Raw genomic sequence first — 15455 nt, 5'->3', positions numbered from 1 at the left:
ATCTCCCCAGAGGCACAAGCCCTGCATTAAAACCGCTGAGGAGCAGCAGCTTTGCAGGGAGGGCTCAGGGCTCTGTCCTGCCCTGCATGGGAAGGGCTCTCTCTGGAATGTAAACTGGATATAAACTGAAATATCCTCTGCTTAAAGCGGCAAGATCAGTTTGACTTTACAGCTGCTAGATAAAGCAGCCAAACCCAGTTCAGCACTCCTTAAAACCCAGATTCCCTGTATCCAGCAAAAGTATTTTCCACGGGGAGGGGAGAAGGCAGGCACAACTGAGACGGTGCTTGTCATCAGATACAGTTTTAATAAAATGTACATAAGTTTACAAGTGGAACATTTCTTCATGATTACCAGGACAGACGATCCCAACCGGAGTGCAAAACTTGTGCCCAAGGATCTGCCAGGCATGGGGGGAACAGAGGGGACTGGGGGACATAAGTCACTGTGTGTCACTGTGCACCACTGTGGGGACCAAGGACACTCCCAGCTCCGGCTCCTCCTGGACACAAAGGAGATTTTCCAGGGTGTGTGGGGTGCTCTACCTGCTGCATCCCACACCAGAGCGAGCCCCCTGCCCTCCCACCCCATCCCTTTGGAGGCAAGGGATCAGGAACGCTGATCAACATTTTCCCTCTGACTTCACAGGGAGTATTTCCAGGTGTGTGTGAGGGTATTTGCCCACCTACAGCAGAAACTACAGGCTGTGGGTTATTTCTAGAAATGCTCATGCAGCTGTTCAGGTTTCAGGAATGTGTTTCAGAACTGGAGCAAGATTTCAGCATCATGATACTACCGTAAAAATGCTTTGGGGTCTGTCAGTGTGCTTGAAGGCATTGATTTAACACTGTGAGGAAAGAAACAAAAACCCACAAAAATTCAACTCCCCAGCACAAGAGTCTTTGGTGGAAGCTGAGTTAAAGTAACTGATTAGCACTTTGGAGTGATTGAGTTCAGCAATTAAGCAGATCTCGCCCTGTCGCCAGTGCTCACACGGGGTCGGGGTGATGGCAGGAGAGGGGACACTGGGACAGCCCCCAGAGTCCTGCAGCAGCTGGGGAGGACAGTCCCCCCCAGCAGTCACGGCAGTGAGAGCCAGCTGCTTGTTTTACTCAGGCAAAAACTCTGATTGATCACTTTGAGCAGAGACTTTAGTGCATTCAGTGGGTGAGAAGCAAGAGCCAGTTCTTCTCCCAGCAGGAATCCGGGATTGTCACAGGGACGTGGTACGAGGGCAGTGAACACCTTTTACTACAAAACACGTGAAACCAGTGGTTCTTTTCAGAAAACTGATTTCAAAACACACCCATTGAGTCTGTGTAAGTCTCACTTCACTAAGATCATTAATTGTGTGGCAAATAATTAGCATGGTTCTTCCACATTCATTAAAACAGTAAGCTTCAGATGCTATGGAAATTAAATTTCCACTAACAACTCATCACGCTGAGGCTGCAGCAGTGGTAGTACAGGATTAGGAGGAAAACAGGCTGGAAATGAGAAGGGTATTAGAGTAACAGGCATTGAAATTGACTTTTCTGACCATAACCAGAAGTCCCATTACCTTATGAGTCACATGCAGAGATACAAACGTGCTGCCTCCACCCTCAGAAGAGATTTAAAACAGTTTTAAGCACTGGATGTGTCTGGCAGGATCATGAGCTCTGGGGCACAGTTAGCCTGCTCTTCCCGTAAAAGTGCCTGAAGGACAGAAAAGCTGCCAAAATGCCAGCTGGAAATTCAGCCTGACCTGGGCCGAGCAGGGCTGGAGTCGAGCCCGCAGGGCACAGTGCACCTTCCCTTTCTCCCATTGTGAAGGGACAGGCTGATGCTCCTCCAGCATCAGCTCTGTGGGACCTGCATGTGGCACTGACAGAAGCTTCACTGAATTATTCAGAAGCAATTTTTCAAGTAAAATTGAAGAGAAGGAAGGAGAACATGAATGCAGTGAGCAGAGGTAACACCTCAAACCCACGTGGCTCACACAGGGTACCTGCTCACTCCAGCAAAGCATCTCCCTGTTCCACAGGTCCATCCCACAGCACCAAGGCCTGACCTCTCTTCCAGCAGCTTCTGAGCAGACTCCAGCGCTCAAGGGCAGCTCCTGGCTCAGTGTGCTGTGACACAGGCTGGTGTCTGGGCCCTCACACTCACTGTCCTTGAATTCACAGTTTGCTGTCACAGTCACAATAACCCTCAGAGAGCAAAAGTCACAATAACCCTTTAACCTGTGAAATCATGTCCTTTCCAGAGCATTAGCAAGTCCTGCTTGACTCGCTCTGTAATTAATAAACCTTTTAATTCATCTTGTAGTGCATTTCTCCACCCAGGAGAACCACCAGAAAATATGGAATACTGCTGGGTCGAGAAAAGCATCTAAAAAAAGCAATAAATGAAGGGAAGACAATGAGAGGAGGAAGGTGAGAAGCAACTGGAAAGGATACAAGGATCCTGAGAGCCAGGCATTCGGAAAAACATAACTTAAATGGTTCAACTATATATCACTGCAAATAGAGTTCTGACCAAAAATAATAATTACTTTATATATATATATGTATATATTGCTATGTCATTCAGTTCAGCTAAGAGGTCTGAGGTCCTCATGAGGTGGTCCTGCAGGCAGCACAGCCCCCAGCTCCTGGCACGTCAAGGCTTCTGCTTTGCTGCTTTGGAAGGGAAGGGCGCCGAGGCGAAGGGATCGGCACTGGGCAGCTCCGTAGTCCTGGAAGACAGCGGGACAACCGAGACAGACCCCACTATGGCCTGTCTGTTGGTCTGAGACACCACTTTGTAAGCAGCTATGGGCTGGGCCTCGAGCCCTGGCCCATCCTCAGGGCCGTAGTGCCGGGAATACTTGGACAGGGACTGCGGACGGAAGGGCTTGTTGGCCATGGAGCCCAGTGCATCGCCCTGCTCGGGCAGCGCTGCTTTAGCAGGGCTGCTCTCCTGGGCCTCCACGGCTCTGATGGAGTAGGGATGGAGATTGCCTGCCTGAGCAAAGGCAGCAGAAGGATGCGGAGCTCTCATCGAGGCCATGGACCCATGCACTGCTGGATCCAGGCCCGGGAACATCGGCTGAGCGCGGCCGTCGCCCCCCTGGCTCAGGAAAACTGGCGGTGTGAACGGCTCCTTGTGGCAAGTCAACTCTTCCATGCTTTTCTTCTTAGTGAAAGGGGCTCTCAGAAACACATCTGCTTCCTCTGGATGCCGCAGAGCCACGCTGCCCTTACAGATAAAAGGAGCTTTGGTAAAGACATCCACTTCATCGGGGACCTTCCTGGAGCTTCGGAAAGGAGCCGTGGCAAACACATCGGGTTCGTTAAAAACCTCCCCGCTGTGTGACTGGAAGGCCGGGAACAGTGGCTCCCCCGCTCTGGCCTGCGTCTGGGGATCCTCTTTGGAGGCCTCGTGCCCGGGCACAGGCTGCAGGAACCCTGGGCACAACTTGCACGTCTCCTCCTCCTCTTCCGAATCCATCAGTAAAGGCCTGGACCCGCTGCAATCCAGAATATCTCCCTCGTGGTCTGTCCCCTCTCCTTCGCTGCTGTAGAAGGAGCTGTTGCTTGAAGGTCCATCTCTGGCCAAGTACTCTGACTCTGAGCTGTGCTGCACTTTCCCCTCCAGCATCTCGGGCTGACCCTTGTATGAGGCGAGTCTGTCACTGCCAGGATCTCCTTTACAGAGCTCGAGAGCTACAGCTGGGAACCGGCCCGGAGCCCTCTGCACACCTACAAACACAAGAGAAAGGCGTTACTGAACCAGTTCAGCAATCACAACAAAGTTACATTACACAGGAATGTCAGATGGAAACCACCACCATGCATGGAAAATGGGCAGGAGAGGGAGGGTAAATCAATGAAAAAATAATGCCAGGGAAGGTGTTGGTGACACGGCCCAGGGACACCACGGGTACCACTGCTCAGAGGATGGGAGATGTCTGACACACGCATGGGCACACACAGCACCCTCAGCACCATCCCACCAGGCTTCTCTCCCACCCACCCACGACAAGAGCCACCAGCACAGAGTGTTTCCCTTCCCAACGCTTGCCCTTCACTCCCTCGCTGCTGCCCGAGGGAGGCTCCAGCAGACAGACAAGTTGTGTCATTCCATCCTGCACTGCTGCTCTCCAAGCACATCTGTTGCTTGGCCTAGCCTCTCTTCCTGTGGGCCAGCCCACAGATACGTGGAATTGCTTGTGGAACATGTGGGGATGCCCCAAAACCTGCTAAAATAACAGGCCCATTTCAAAGACTGAAGGTCAGCTTACAGCTTTTAGTGAATCCTAAGTAGCAGCTATTTTAGTAGCAGCTATTCTTTTTAACCACTGCCAGACAAATGGTTTTAAACACTCCATACCATGGCTTCAAATCAAGGAGCAGAGCTCCAATGACCTGGCTTGCTTCTGCATTGGCATACGAAGGCAGTGCAGGGAGAGGCTGTCCTGCCCTTCTCCAGCTCCAAGAGCCACCAGGAGGCCGGGCTTGCCTTAGGACTCACACAGACAAAACAGAAGATCTCTTACCTTCACAGAACTACTGGCAGGTTAGAAGTGTCATTGGACTCGTTAGCAAGAGGATAGGAGAAAATCACATGAAAACTAAAACGGTAGGAATTGCAGGAAGAACGAGGAGGGTGAGGAGGCTGGTTGGTACCCAGGGTCAGCAAGGCACCAACCAACACACCCTGCAGTGCCAGAACCTCACCCAGGGAAAACTCTGCCCAGGCGAATTGCTCATGTTTGCACACCCATCACAGCCCTCGGGCACTGGTCCTCCATCACACTTACGGACACAAAATACCCCCTTCTCCACCACTGCTCACAAGTAAAGACACAGCAGCCGTTCATGAGGCATCAGAACCAGTATTTATTGGGAACTCTTCACCTGGGTACATCACACTGCTAAAGAAAGACAGCGCAGCTATGAGAACATTGGACCAGTTACTCCACAGAAATCCCCTCTCTCTCCTGCAGCCCGTGCTGTCCACACTGGTTTTCCCTCAGGGGCCACTCTGGGATTCCTGGAGCAGCAGGCTCCCAGGAGGCTGGTGGTCCCACCCTGGCCAGGGGTCCCTGGGACACTCTGAGACACAGGCTGAGCCAGAGCAGAACCAGCTGCCACGGCATGGAAACGCTTCTGGATCCACACTGATCCAGGGAAAAGGCATTCAGCATGCAGAGCAGGGTCGTGCACAGCAAGGGCCCACTCTGCACAAGAACTGCACATCTGGGTGGAATTCTCTCTCTAACTTGTGCAGGCCTGTGCCCACACAAGCCACGACATTCGGGACAGAGTAAGAGAGGGAGGACAGCAGCTAAACGCATCTGCTTAGCAGCACACAGCTCTGAATGTGGGGACACTGCACAAGGAGCAGAATGCCCTGTTCTGGGAAAAATTCTCTTTTCTGATGTTCTCTCTGTCCAGTCACGTGAGAAGGGCACCAAATGCTCAGCAGCAGTTTTCTCCTGCACAACACTGGTGTGTGTAGTATTTGATTCCAGGGTCAGATATACATACTAAAGAAGATTCCAAACTATACTCAGGCTCTTTTTCAAGAGGGAGAACCTTAAAAAAAACCCTCTGATCACTCAGTACCCCAGGAACACACTCTGCAGGTATTCAGACAGCAACCTGAAAGAGCTTTACCCCAGGTGACAGCCTTGGCACCTGGAGTTTCCCCAGCTTCCAAGGAAAACAGTGCCCTGAAGTGGCAGAGTACTGAAATAACCAAGAGGAAAACTAGAGATTTACTCCCTATTAACAAGGGGCAGAGCAGTCACCACAATGGTGAGGATCTCGCTTCTGGAGCAGAGCCCAAAAAAAAAGGTCAGGAGAGACAGAGAAACTCCTGAAGTCTAAAGCTCCCCTTTCACCAGGAAACTCTCCTGATTTCACCAAGCCAAAGTCAGGCAGGACAAAACATCCAGGAACAGGCAGCTAAAGATCAGCACAGTTACCAGTGTGCAGAATTACTAGATTGGAATTTTAAAGGGCTCGAAAGACTTATCACTCCTTCGTTCTTGCACTGTGCAGGCTTTCCTTGTACTCCAATTCCTAGAAGCAAACTGTTCCAATTTCTAGAAGCAATCCCATTAAACAACAGTACAGAACTAAGCCCACCCAGCACTCCCAGCAAGGAGGAACAGCATAGCACCAAAGGTCAGTGACACATGTGGCACTGGACAATTTGCAGGATCAAGCATTTCTGCTCAAAGCTACTCACAGTGGGAGACCTGGAGGCAGATCCAGAGCCTTCAGTTGCAGAGGATAAGGAATTTAATGCTGTAGTTCTGGCACACCTGCACCAGGCAGGAGTTAAGCACACCAACCCTAACCCCACATCCCAGCAGCCCATGAACAGTCTGAGCCCTGCACTGCAGGAGCATCCTCATTCTGGGAGATGCCCCCAGAAGCCACCTAGCCAGCAGCCCCTCCTGGCTCCCCAGGGCCAGCATACTGAGTGAATTTTTAAATAAGGTGGTTTTGCACAGTTTTAGGCCAAAGAACACCATTATTGCTCCTTTACAAGATGCTCCCTCTAAAAGTGATTTTGCTCCATACAGATTGGCTCGAGCTGCCCTGGCCCGTGATGAGTGGGCTGGAGGAGGATGCAGATCTGCCACAAAGCCAGGATTCTCCCACCCACTGTCCCAGCAGGTTCCACAGCACCTGAAGCCCTGGACAAGGAGGTCCCAAGGCATCCTGAGAAGACTTAGACAGTCCAAACCCAGGGAGCTGCACCTTCTGTTTTGGGACAGATGCTCCCAGCACAGTGGATATTGTCAGAAATTAGGTGGCTGACTGAACTCATCTGGTTAGAGATGAACAGGAGGTTTCCAAAGGCAGGGGCCCTTCCCAGCCTGAGCCCCTCAGAGTAAGCAAGAACCAACACCAAAATTCCAACTATTCCTTTGAACCTCTGCCACCCAAACGCAGAGCTTGTTCCTGCACCCAAAGCACGACCCTGAGGTGAAGGGAAATTGCTCCACATGCTGTGGTTGTATTTGACCCTGACAGTGTTTGACACTGCCAGCTCCAACCCCTCCTGCCATCCCACCATGAGGGCACTGCCATGGGCAGAGCAGAACAGCCCTACTGGGGTGGCACTGAACACCTCCTGAGCCCTTCAGAGGGGACAGGAACACCTCCCCTGGCTCCAACCAAGCTCCAGCACTGATTCTCAGCCCCTCAGGGGACACCAAGCGTGTCCTGTGGCACAGCTGTGCCCTCAGCGCAGCAGCTCTCACACAAACCCCTCAGTTCTGAGCAGCACCAGCACCAGCCCAGGCCCGTGGGACACTCACAGTTTCTGGAGAGTTTAAAATGAACCCCCAATCTCCACTCATCTCTCAATTCCATTCGCTCTGCAAGCACAGGGTGAATATTTTCTGATGAAGGAGGTTTAAGAACAGACATCTCTAAAATATCATAATTCCACCCACACCCATGAACAGCTACTTGAAAAAGCAATAAAATAAACATTCACATCTGCTTATTTAATAGCATTATTAACAACCCAGTGCATTTGTCATTTTTCTGGTTTTCCAGAACCCTTGAACAAGCGCCATTAGATTTAAAATCTTAAACATTCTTTAAAAGTACTTTAATTCACAGAAATCTTTGTTTCTAATATACAGTAGATGGTTACTTTTTAAAATCCATTCTCTTTTCATATAATCTCAGTATCTGACTATACAATAACTTTCTATCTATAGCGTCTTCATGTTTTCCAGTCCAGCTCGCCTCTGCTTTAGGAATATAAAACAAAAAAATAATAAAGTTCTATCCACAATTTTACTAAGGTCATTTCCATAGTTCTCATGTAAAGCTTCTCTTGGAAAGTGCAGTATACACATGTAATGATACAACACACGTAAGCAATACTTTTATTAGTAAGTGTAGGTTTTAAAAGAAGAGTAATGTAGAGACACAACTGATGGGAGTTCTATGTACAGAATTTGTTAAACTAAGTGTTGGGCAGGGGAGGAGATGGAGGGAGGAGAGGAGGAGTCACAAACTTGGGGTTCTTCCCTTCCCAGCGAGGTCAGCACAGACACGTTCAGTCGCTCGCACTTTCGCACGGGGGAACTGCACTGGTACTAATACAGCTACAAACACAAACACGGGGAGCAGGAAAGCTGGGGAGAGTTCCACTACACAGGAAGAGTCCTTCTGCTCACAGAGGGCTTTCAAATACAAGATAGAAATTCCAGACTTCGTGGGAAGCCAAGGAGAAGGAGCTGAGCGGATCCAGCTATGGACAAACCAAGCGTAGGGGGGAAGGAAAAGGGAGAACCCATCGAGTTGTAGCAGCACTGATTTCAAACCACCTGAACCGAGGGCATGCGTGGTCACAGAGACTGGGGTGGAGAAAGGCCCACAGGAATCTTTGTCTACTGAAACAATGGCTCCATACTGAACTGGGGTGCACTACAGCAGTTACAAGAGAGAATGGAGAACCCAGAACAGATACCAGATGCTTGACTAAAACCAGGATTAAAAATAGACAAACAGCTGTAGGACAATTTGTTTCATACACCATTTACAGTAGGTTGAGGGGATTTTCTTTTTTTCCAGTCAAACACAGAAAAGAAGTCACAGAAAATACATCTGCTGCTGCCACAGCACCCTTTTCACCCCAAAAAAGGCCAGTGAAACACTAGTCACAGCCATACTCACATGGATTTGGTTCAAGACCTTGTCACGCTTCACTTAGGGTCATTTCTGCAGCTTTAACAATCTGGTTTTTTTTCTTTTTCCTTTTCTCTTTTTTTTTTCCTTTTCTCTGTTTTCCCTCCCCCATGAAGCGCAGTTTGTTCCCAGCAGGATTGTCAAACAGCAAACCATGAGCTGGGGGCAGCTGGAAAACTTTCATGTGCACCATCACCAGAGTATGGCCGGGAGGAACTTGGGGCTTCCTCCTCCTCTGAAGCAATTCAGAGCCACCAGCTCTCCTACCCCATGTGCTGCAGCTGAGGGATGTCCCTGCCACTGTCCCCTGGCCCCTGCCCAGCTGTGGGGACAGGGGAACAGAAGCAGAGCCACAGCCCAAAGCCCAGATGGGGCCACGCTGCTCACGCCCTGCTCCAGGGACAGGAGGCTGGGGCAGGGTCACAGAGCAGCCCCAGCTCCCTGAGCAGGGCCATGGGGGGCTCTCCAGGCTGCTCCCCTGGACACGGCCTCGGGACAGGGCAGAGGGAGCCCCACAGGGCTTCACCAGCCTTACAGAGACCGGGCTGCCTGGAGAACTGAGCCAAAACCTTCCCCAGGGCACGGCAGGACAGGGAGAGAGGTGGGTGACTGTCTCCTGTTGGCAGAATTTTCTCTTAATTAAAGGAGAAAAGAAAAAAAAAAAAAAGAAAAAAAAAGCCCCAAAGAAGCACAAGGAAGGAAACTCTTCTGGCAAGGAAACCGGAGTGTGGGTACGTTACAGAAACTGCTTCTGCTACTGTGGCACTGCTACAGGTCTATGAGCTGATCCACCAGCAGCAAAGACCTGGCTATGTTGGGAAGACTGGACTCAGAGCTTCCACTGTTGTTTCTAGAATGCCCACCTGAAAGTGTGAGAGATAGGAATTCAGTATTGAACAGGACACACACACACACACGACAGTTTCAGAAGTTCAGGATCAAGAAAGAAAGAAAAAAGTCAAAGCAAAACAGAGAATTTGCTCAAGCTCTTCTCATTATTTGTATCACCATAGCAATGAATCCCCTGCTTGCTGTTCCACCCTCTTCCCCCAAACCAAAGCAGCACAGCAGCCAACAAATCCCTACAAACCCATTCTTTCCACAAAGTTTATCCAGAGCCCTGTCCTTACTAAGGGATCTCTAAAACAAATTCAAGGACTCCCACAGCCCACAGAAAGGACAGGTCAGAATTTTAATTCTTGAGATCTCCTTTAGGAGTACCTTTGGGTGCTTTGAGCTGCTTCCGGGAGAACTGGGCTATCGTGGGACTGGGACTTGGATACTAAAGGAGAGACCCACAGAATGGTTTGGGCTGGAAAGGACCTTAAAGAGCATCTGGTTCCAACCCTCCAGGGGTGGCCCAGCTTTGGGAGAAATCCCTGACTCCCAGCAGGAGCAGAGTTTGTAATGCCTGAACTGTTCCTAACGAGTGTCAGCCTCTGAAAGCCAAGACTAGTGCAGAGCAGGGGCTCAGCACATTCCTGCCGTGACCAAAAATGGGAGTTAGGGAAGCCAAAAGGTTCTGTGACCAAACTGAAAAAAAAAAAAAAAAAAAGAAAAGCAAAAAGGCCTAAAAAAAAAAAACTCCTGGATTTGTCCTTAAACCTCCTCCACAAGTACATCAAAGGCTGTAATCAAAAAATCCTTTCAGTGGGGTGACTGCAGAGAGGGGACCCAGTTCACTGATCCTTCCTGGCCAGGAGTGAAAGCCTGCCTGCTGCTGGCCCTGGAGCTGCAAACCACAGCACAGCTGCTGCTGTTAACCCAACAGGGCTCTGGCTCCTGCTGGCAAATCTCCCCAGGGGGAATCTGGGGCACGATGGTGAAGTGAGCAGCTGCCCAATCACTGCCCTCCAGGCTCTGCCTGCCCAGAGCTCCTCGAGGAGGTGGGGACAGGGACCAGACTTCTGGTATTTCACAGCTCAGACTGGAACCAGTCCCATGTGCTGCAGTGCCACTGCCCCAAAACTAATTTATATATCCACTGTTTGCCTTTTTTCCTTCCCTTTTTCACTCCCACATCCTGGCTTACCTTGTGAATTTTTGGATATCAACACTGGGATTGGGTCAAACTCATCTTCTGTCACTTTTTCAGAGCCCTCAGGAGCATCAAAGCCTGATATCAGGTTAGTATCTTCTGCAGCATAGAAGAGAAATAAGGGTAAAGAAGCAAAGACAGCAGAGAGGCTGGTTAGAATTGCCAGGAAGTGTTAGAACATCTTAATGCTTTCAGAGGTAGCGTTTAGAAGCAAGAGTTTTATTTAAAAGGTGAAATGAAGTTGGTAAGTCTGGGCAGGAAAGAAGAGAGGCAATGAAATACAGAAGGGGAGGGGATCAAACCAAACCAAGCAAGACCCAGAAGAAAACCTGACCAGTCTGAGGGCTCAGCTGGACAGCTGGAAGCCATGGCAGAGGCTCAGTCTGGCTCTCTGGCTCCCAGCTCTCATGCACAGGGAGAGGAAAAGGGCTGGGGGAGAAAAACAAACCACAGAAGAAATTCCAGTCATCTACATGAGACAAAACCCTGAGCCTTCACCCACAGCAATGAAACAAGAAGGACAAGATGAAGTCAGAGTTCCAGCAGCACCTGTCCCAGGGGTGTTTTAGATCATCACCAGCACCAGCACTGGATAAACTAAGCCAAAAATAAAGAGTGAGACTGATGTTCAGTTAATAACCACACCCAGAGCTAAAAGTGAGGTTTGAAAAGAAGCCATCAATGAGTTCTGGAAGATTTTAGCACCTTGCCCCAGCCCCTGCTAACAGAGTCTCACCTTCCTCAGCACATACGAGCCTTTCCCATCCCAGAGGACAGCCCTGGGAGAACCGTGCCATAAATTCATTTTCTCATTAAGCCACAGCAGCACACCTGGGCTTTGCTGTGCCCCAGGATGGAGCAGTAAGTGCTCCACACATCTCAGTGCAAAGTGAAGTGGCACAGGGGTGGATCACAGCTCTGAGCAGTCAGAACGATTGCCTGTTCAACCCAAAAGCTCTGTGGAAAGCACAAACTCATTCTGAAGTGCCGTCAAGTGTAAAAATTGATTCCAGGCTGTTTTTGCAGCAATTCCTCTGAGGCCAGAGCATTTCTGTTGCTATAGGGACACTCAGCAAGTGAGCAAATCACCCCCCAGCTCTGAGGGGCACCCAGGAATCAGCTCTGCTGCTCTGGGCCTCTCTTTCAGGGCAATAAATAGCCCAGGAGTCTGACCTTCCCCCTTAGGCTCTTGTTCCTGTTTGCTGTGGCACTACAGCTGGACTCAAGAACTTCTCCTGATAAGGACAACGTTCTCTAGGGCTGGGAGAGCTCATCTGCCTGAGATGCTAACTCCAACAAACCACAGCAAATTCCTTTTGTTCCAAAATCTCGTGACAGATGACGATCAGGCTCCCTTCTGGAATTAATAATGCAGAAAAACCACCAGTCTCAAACGGCACGTGGAAAAAGCAAACCCAGAGTGCATTCAGTGAGGAAGGGCTGCACACAGAGCCCACCCTGCCTGCTGCTGGATCCCACTCCATGGAAAACAGCACCATTTTGGACTAACCCTGTCTTTACAGTCAAGCTGAACACTTGATTTTTTTTTTCTCCCCTTAGAACATCAGTGCACACTCCAAGTTTGAGCAGTTTGGGAAGAAAACAAAGCAGTAGTTTGGGGACAATAAAACCAGAAGAGATCAGAGCATCTGTCTCTGTAAAGCAGGAGAGCAGTTTACCTTTGTGAGGCTGAGCTGTGAAAGCTACAGGAGCAAACTCATCCAGGAGGTCAGCAGCAGGGTTAGAGAGCAGAGAACAGTCAAGCAGTGAGTCTTCCCCAGTGAGAGAGTCTGGATCCAGGTGAGCATTGGACAGGACACAAACAGTGTTAAGCTCTCATTGCCACATCCCCCTCAGCCACAGGCGGGGGGGGGAGCACAGCTTTGGTGCAGAGCCAGCACAGAAACTGCCATTTCTGGTGGTGGAGGAGATTCACTGCTCTCAGTGAGGGCACAGAGCACCTCCAGCAGGGCTTTCTGTCCCCCTGAAGCTGAGCAAAGAACCCCACAGAGCCAGGTGACAGCTCTGCAGAGAGAGGAGCTGCAATCCAGCTCTGAGAGGAGCTCGAGCCCATCTGCTGTGGGAAGTGGCCCAACCAAGGCTGCACAAGGAGAAAGGGCCCAGGAGCTGCTTTGTGCCCCCCTGGGACAAATCAGGGACTGCTCCCAAGCTCTGCACCACCTCATGGGAGCAATGCACCAGCACCTACAGGTCTGGGAGGGTGGGCTCAAGGAACACTTCCACAGAACCACACAATCTCCTGAGGGAGATCCACAGGGATCAGAGCCGAGCTCCTGGCCCTGCACAGACACCCCAAATTCCCACCCTGGGCATCCCTGGGAACACTGTCCAAAGGCTTCTGGAGCTCTGGCAGCCTTGGGGCCGTGCCCACTCCCTGGGGAGCCTGGGCAGTGCCAGCACTCTCTGGGGGAAGAACCTTCTGCACTCCCCCAAGGAGAGGCGGGAGCCCAGAGCACTCCCTGAGCTGGCCCAGGTGCCAGCAGTGGCAGAGCAGCCCCTGTGGAGGCAGCCAGAGCCTCGTGGTGCTCTGAGCCCCTGTGCCTCACCAACCTGTTCTGTTGGAGGCCACGGACTCGCTCTGGGACACGAGGCGCTGGGGCAGCGGGGCCTCCAGCCCCGGGATCAGGCTCTCCACAGCCACGTCAGCTTTGCCTTTCCGCGAGGCACAGGAGAAGCCAGAGGTTAGTTTGGGAAAAGCAGAAGAAGCAACTGAGGCAGGAGTTGTCTGAATCCTTTACTGACCCTGTAGAGTGTCAGCTCAAGGGTTTGGTTGGTTTTGAACCCTGGTTTCAGCTTTTATTTATTTTAATTTGCACAAGTCCAATTTGAAATGCCCAGAGAGTGGAACAGCAGGTTACTAACACCTGCCCTGCAGCTGAACAGGAAGAAAATATCCACAAGATCCTTGTCCAGCAGAAGGAAAGCAGTGACCATTGGAGTCCCCTTGCATTCAGAGTAACTGACCATTAAAATTCAGACAACTGCCAGAAACTGCCAAAGTTTTACTGTTACAGGGAGTCATGTCCTTCCCTTCTGTCAGAGCCGCCAGGTCACACCCAGCTGGGACCCCACCCCACAGCAGCAGCTGATGGCAACCACCTGCAGCCTGCACTCCCTGTCTTCAGTGCACCTGGCAAGGAGAACACAATTCTGCAGCACCCCAAAACCCTGACCCGCCTGCTGCACCCAGGCTCACAGCAGCCAACCTTTGCTCCCAGCACTCCCCAGCTCCAGGGAATGCTGCCCTTCCTCTTCATCCTGCTGAGGGCCACGGAGACAGCCCAGCTCAGTGCCTGGGCCACAGTCAAACACAAACCCTTGACCACAAAGAAAGGTATTTTTGCCATTTTTCTCCTCCCAAGAGAACAACTAAGGCCCAGTAGTGCCACTGCCAGAGCAGAGCGGCCATCAACCATCAGTGCCCACCCCAGAGGGAAAAGGCAGCTCTGCCTCAGCACCATCCATCCCTTCCCAGCAGCAGGGGCTGCTCTGGGAGCCAGGGGGAGCATGCAGGGCAGGACAGGAGGGACAGGGGGGCACAGGAGGGGACAGGAGGGACAGGGGGGCACAGGGGGGCAGTTACCATTGACAGTGTCTGCCGTGCTGCCGAAGGGGTCAGCCAGAGGCAGCAGCTCGGGGAGCAGGAGCGCAGGCTCGGGAGATTTGAGGCCCTCAATCAGTTTTTCTGGGGCAAGCAGGAAAAAGAGGCAAGGAGGCAACAGAGAGAAAAAGCAGAAGAAAGAAGAAGACACCATTAATCAGGAGCTGTGTGTGAGCCCCAGAGCAGCACCTGCACCACGGGTGGGAAATGGCTCCGCACAGAACCCTGAGTGCTCTGGGATGCAGAGGACCTGTCAGAGCTCAGCCACCCCTGCCGTGGCAGGGACACCTTCCACGAGCCCCTGTGTCCAGCCTGGCCTTGGATACTGCTAGGGATCCAGGGGCAGCCACAGCTTCTCTGTGCCAGGGCCTCAGCAGCCTCACTGTAAGATTCTCTCTTTAAGCTAAAACCCACCTCCTTCAGCTCAACACCACCATCCCTTGTGCCATCACAACAGCCCCTGCCATGAAGTTTGTGCCCCAGCAGCACTCAGAGCCATCAGAGGAACCACCTAAGAGAGGTGAGGACATCCTCACCCACCATGGGCTCCTCTCCCAAGGAACCATTGCAGAACAGCCCACAGCTCTGCCACTGCCTGAGTTTTTATATATATATATATATATATATATATATATATATATATATATATATATATATATATATATATATATATGTATATAAAACCCATATATTTTTATATATAGAAACACAGGGAGGGATTAAAAAGTGCCCTCTCAGCCCCTCGCTGAGGTAGAGCCCAACCACACACTGCAGCCTTTAAGATTTGTCAAGTTCCCTGTTCCTCACAGTAAGAAATTACTGATTGTTTCCTGTCAGAGTAAGAAAAACATCTGCAGAAAGAGCAGAGCAGGAGCCTGCAGCTGATGGGTCTTGGAGCATGCCCAAGAGGCTGATGCTGGTGGCTCCAGAGCCTGGAAAACCAAATCACTTCCTCCAGGAATGAAAGCAAGGGCCTCTCCTCTGGTTTGCACCAAACACGAGGAGGAGGCCTAGCCACGAATTAACTCTGGATTTGTACCTTGGGACAAGCAGACAGGCCAGACCCCATCATGCATTGGCTGAGAAGCACAGCTTTGGGCAATCC

General features: G+C 51.0%; 1 protein-coding gene across 6 annotated transcripts in view; it reads right to left on the bottom strand.

Moving 5' to 3' along the window:
* Positions 1 to 287: 287 nt before the first annotated feature.
* The window catches only part of AAK1 (AP2 associated kinase 1), a 56658-nt gene continuing 41490 nt past the window's right edge, over positions 288 to 15455 (bottom strand). For 2 of the 6 annotated variants that reach the window (XM_053966341.1, XM_053966342.1), the window contains 5 exons: positions 14333 to 14434; positions 13300 to 13401; positions 12408 to 12518; positions 10723 to 10827; positions 288 to 3725 (listed from right to left, as the gene is read on the bottom strand). In XM_053966341.1, coding sequence (XP_053822316.1) covers positions 2644 to 3725; positions 10723 to 10827; positions 12408 to 12518; positions 13300 to 13401; positions 14333 to 14434 — 1502 coding nt within the window. In that variant the 3' untranslated portion in view covers positions 288 to 2643. Of the gene's footprint in view, positions 3726 to 7474; positions 9554 to 10722; positions 10828 to 12407; positions 12519 to 13299; positions 13402 to 14332; positions 14435 to 15455 lie in introns of those variants that run through there. The other 4 variants (XM_053966346.1, XM_053966343.1, XM_053966344.1 and 1 more) reach the window with 4 other exon arrangements.

The sequence above is a fragment of the Vidua chalybeata genome, chromosome 28, assembly GCF_026979565.1.
Source record: "Vidua chalybeata isolate OUT-0048 chromosome 28, bVidCha1 merged haplotype, whole genome shotgun sequence".
Lineage (NCBI taxonomy): Eukaryota > Metazoa > Chordata > Aves > Passeriformes > Viduidae > Vidua > Vidua chalybeata.
This window is presented reverse-complemented; position numbering and strand designations above follow the sequence as displayed.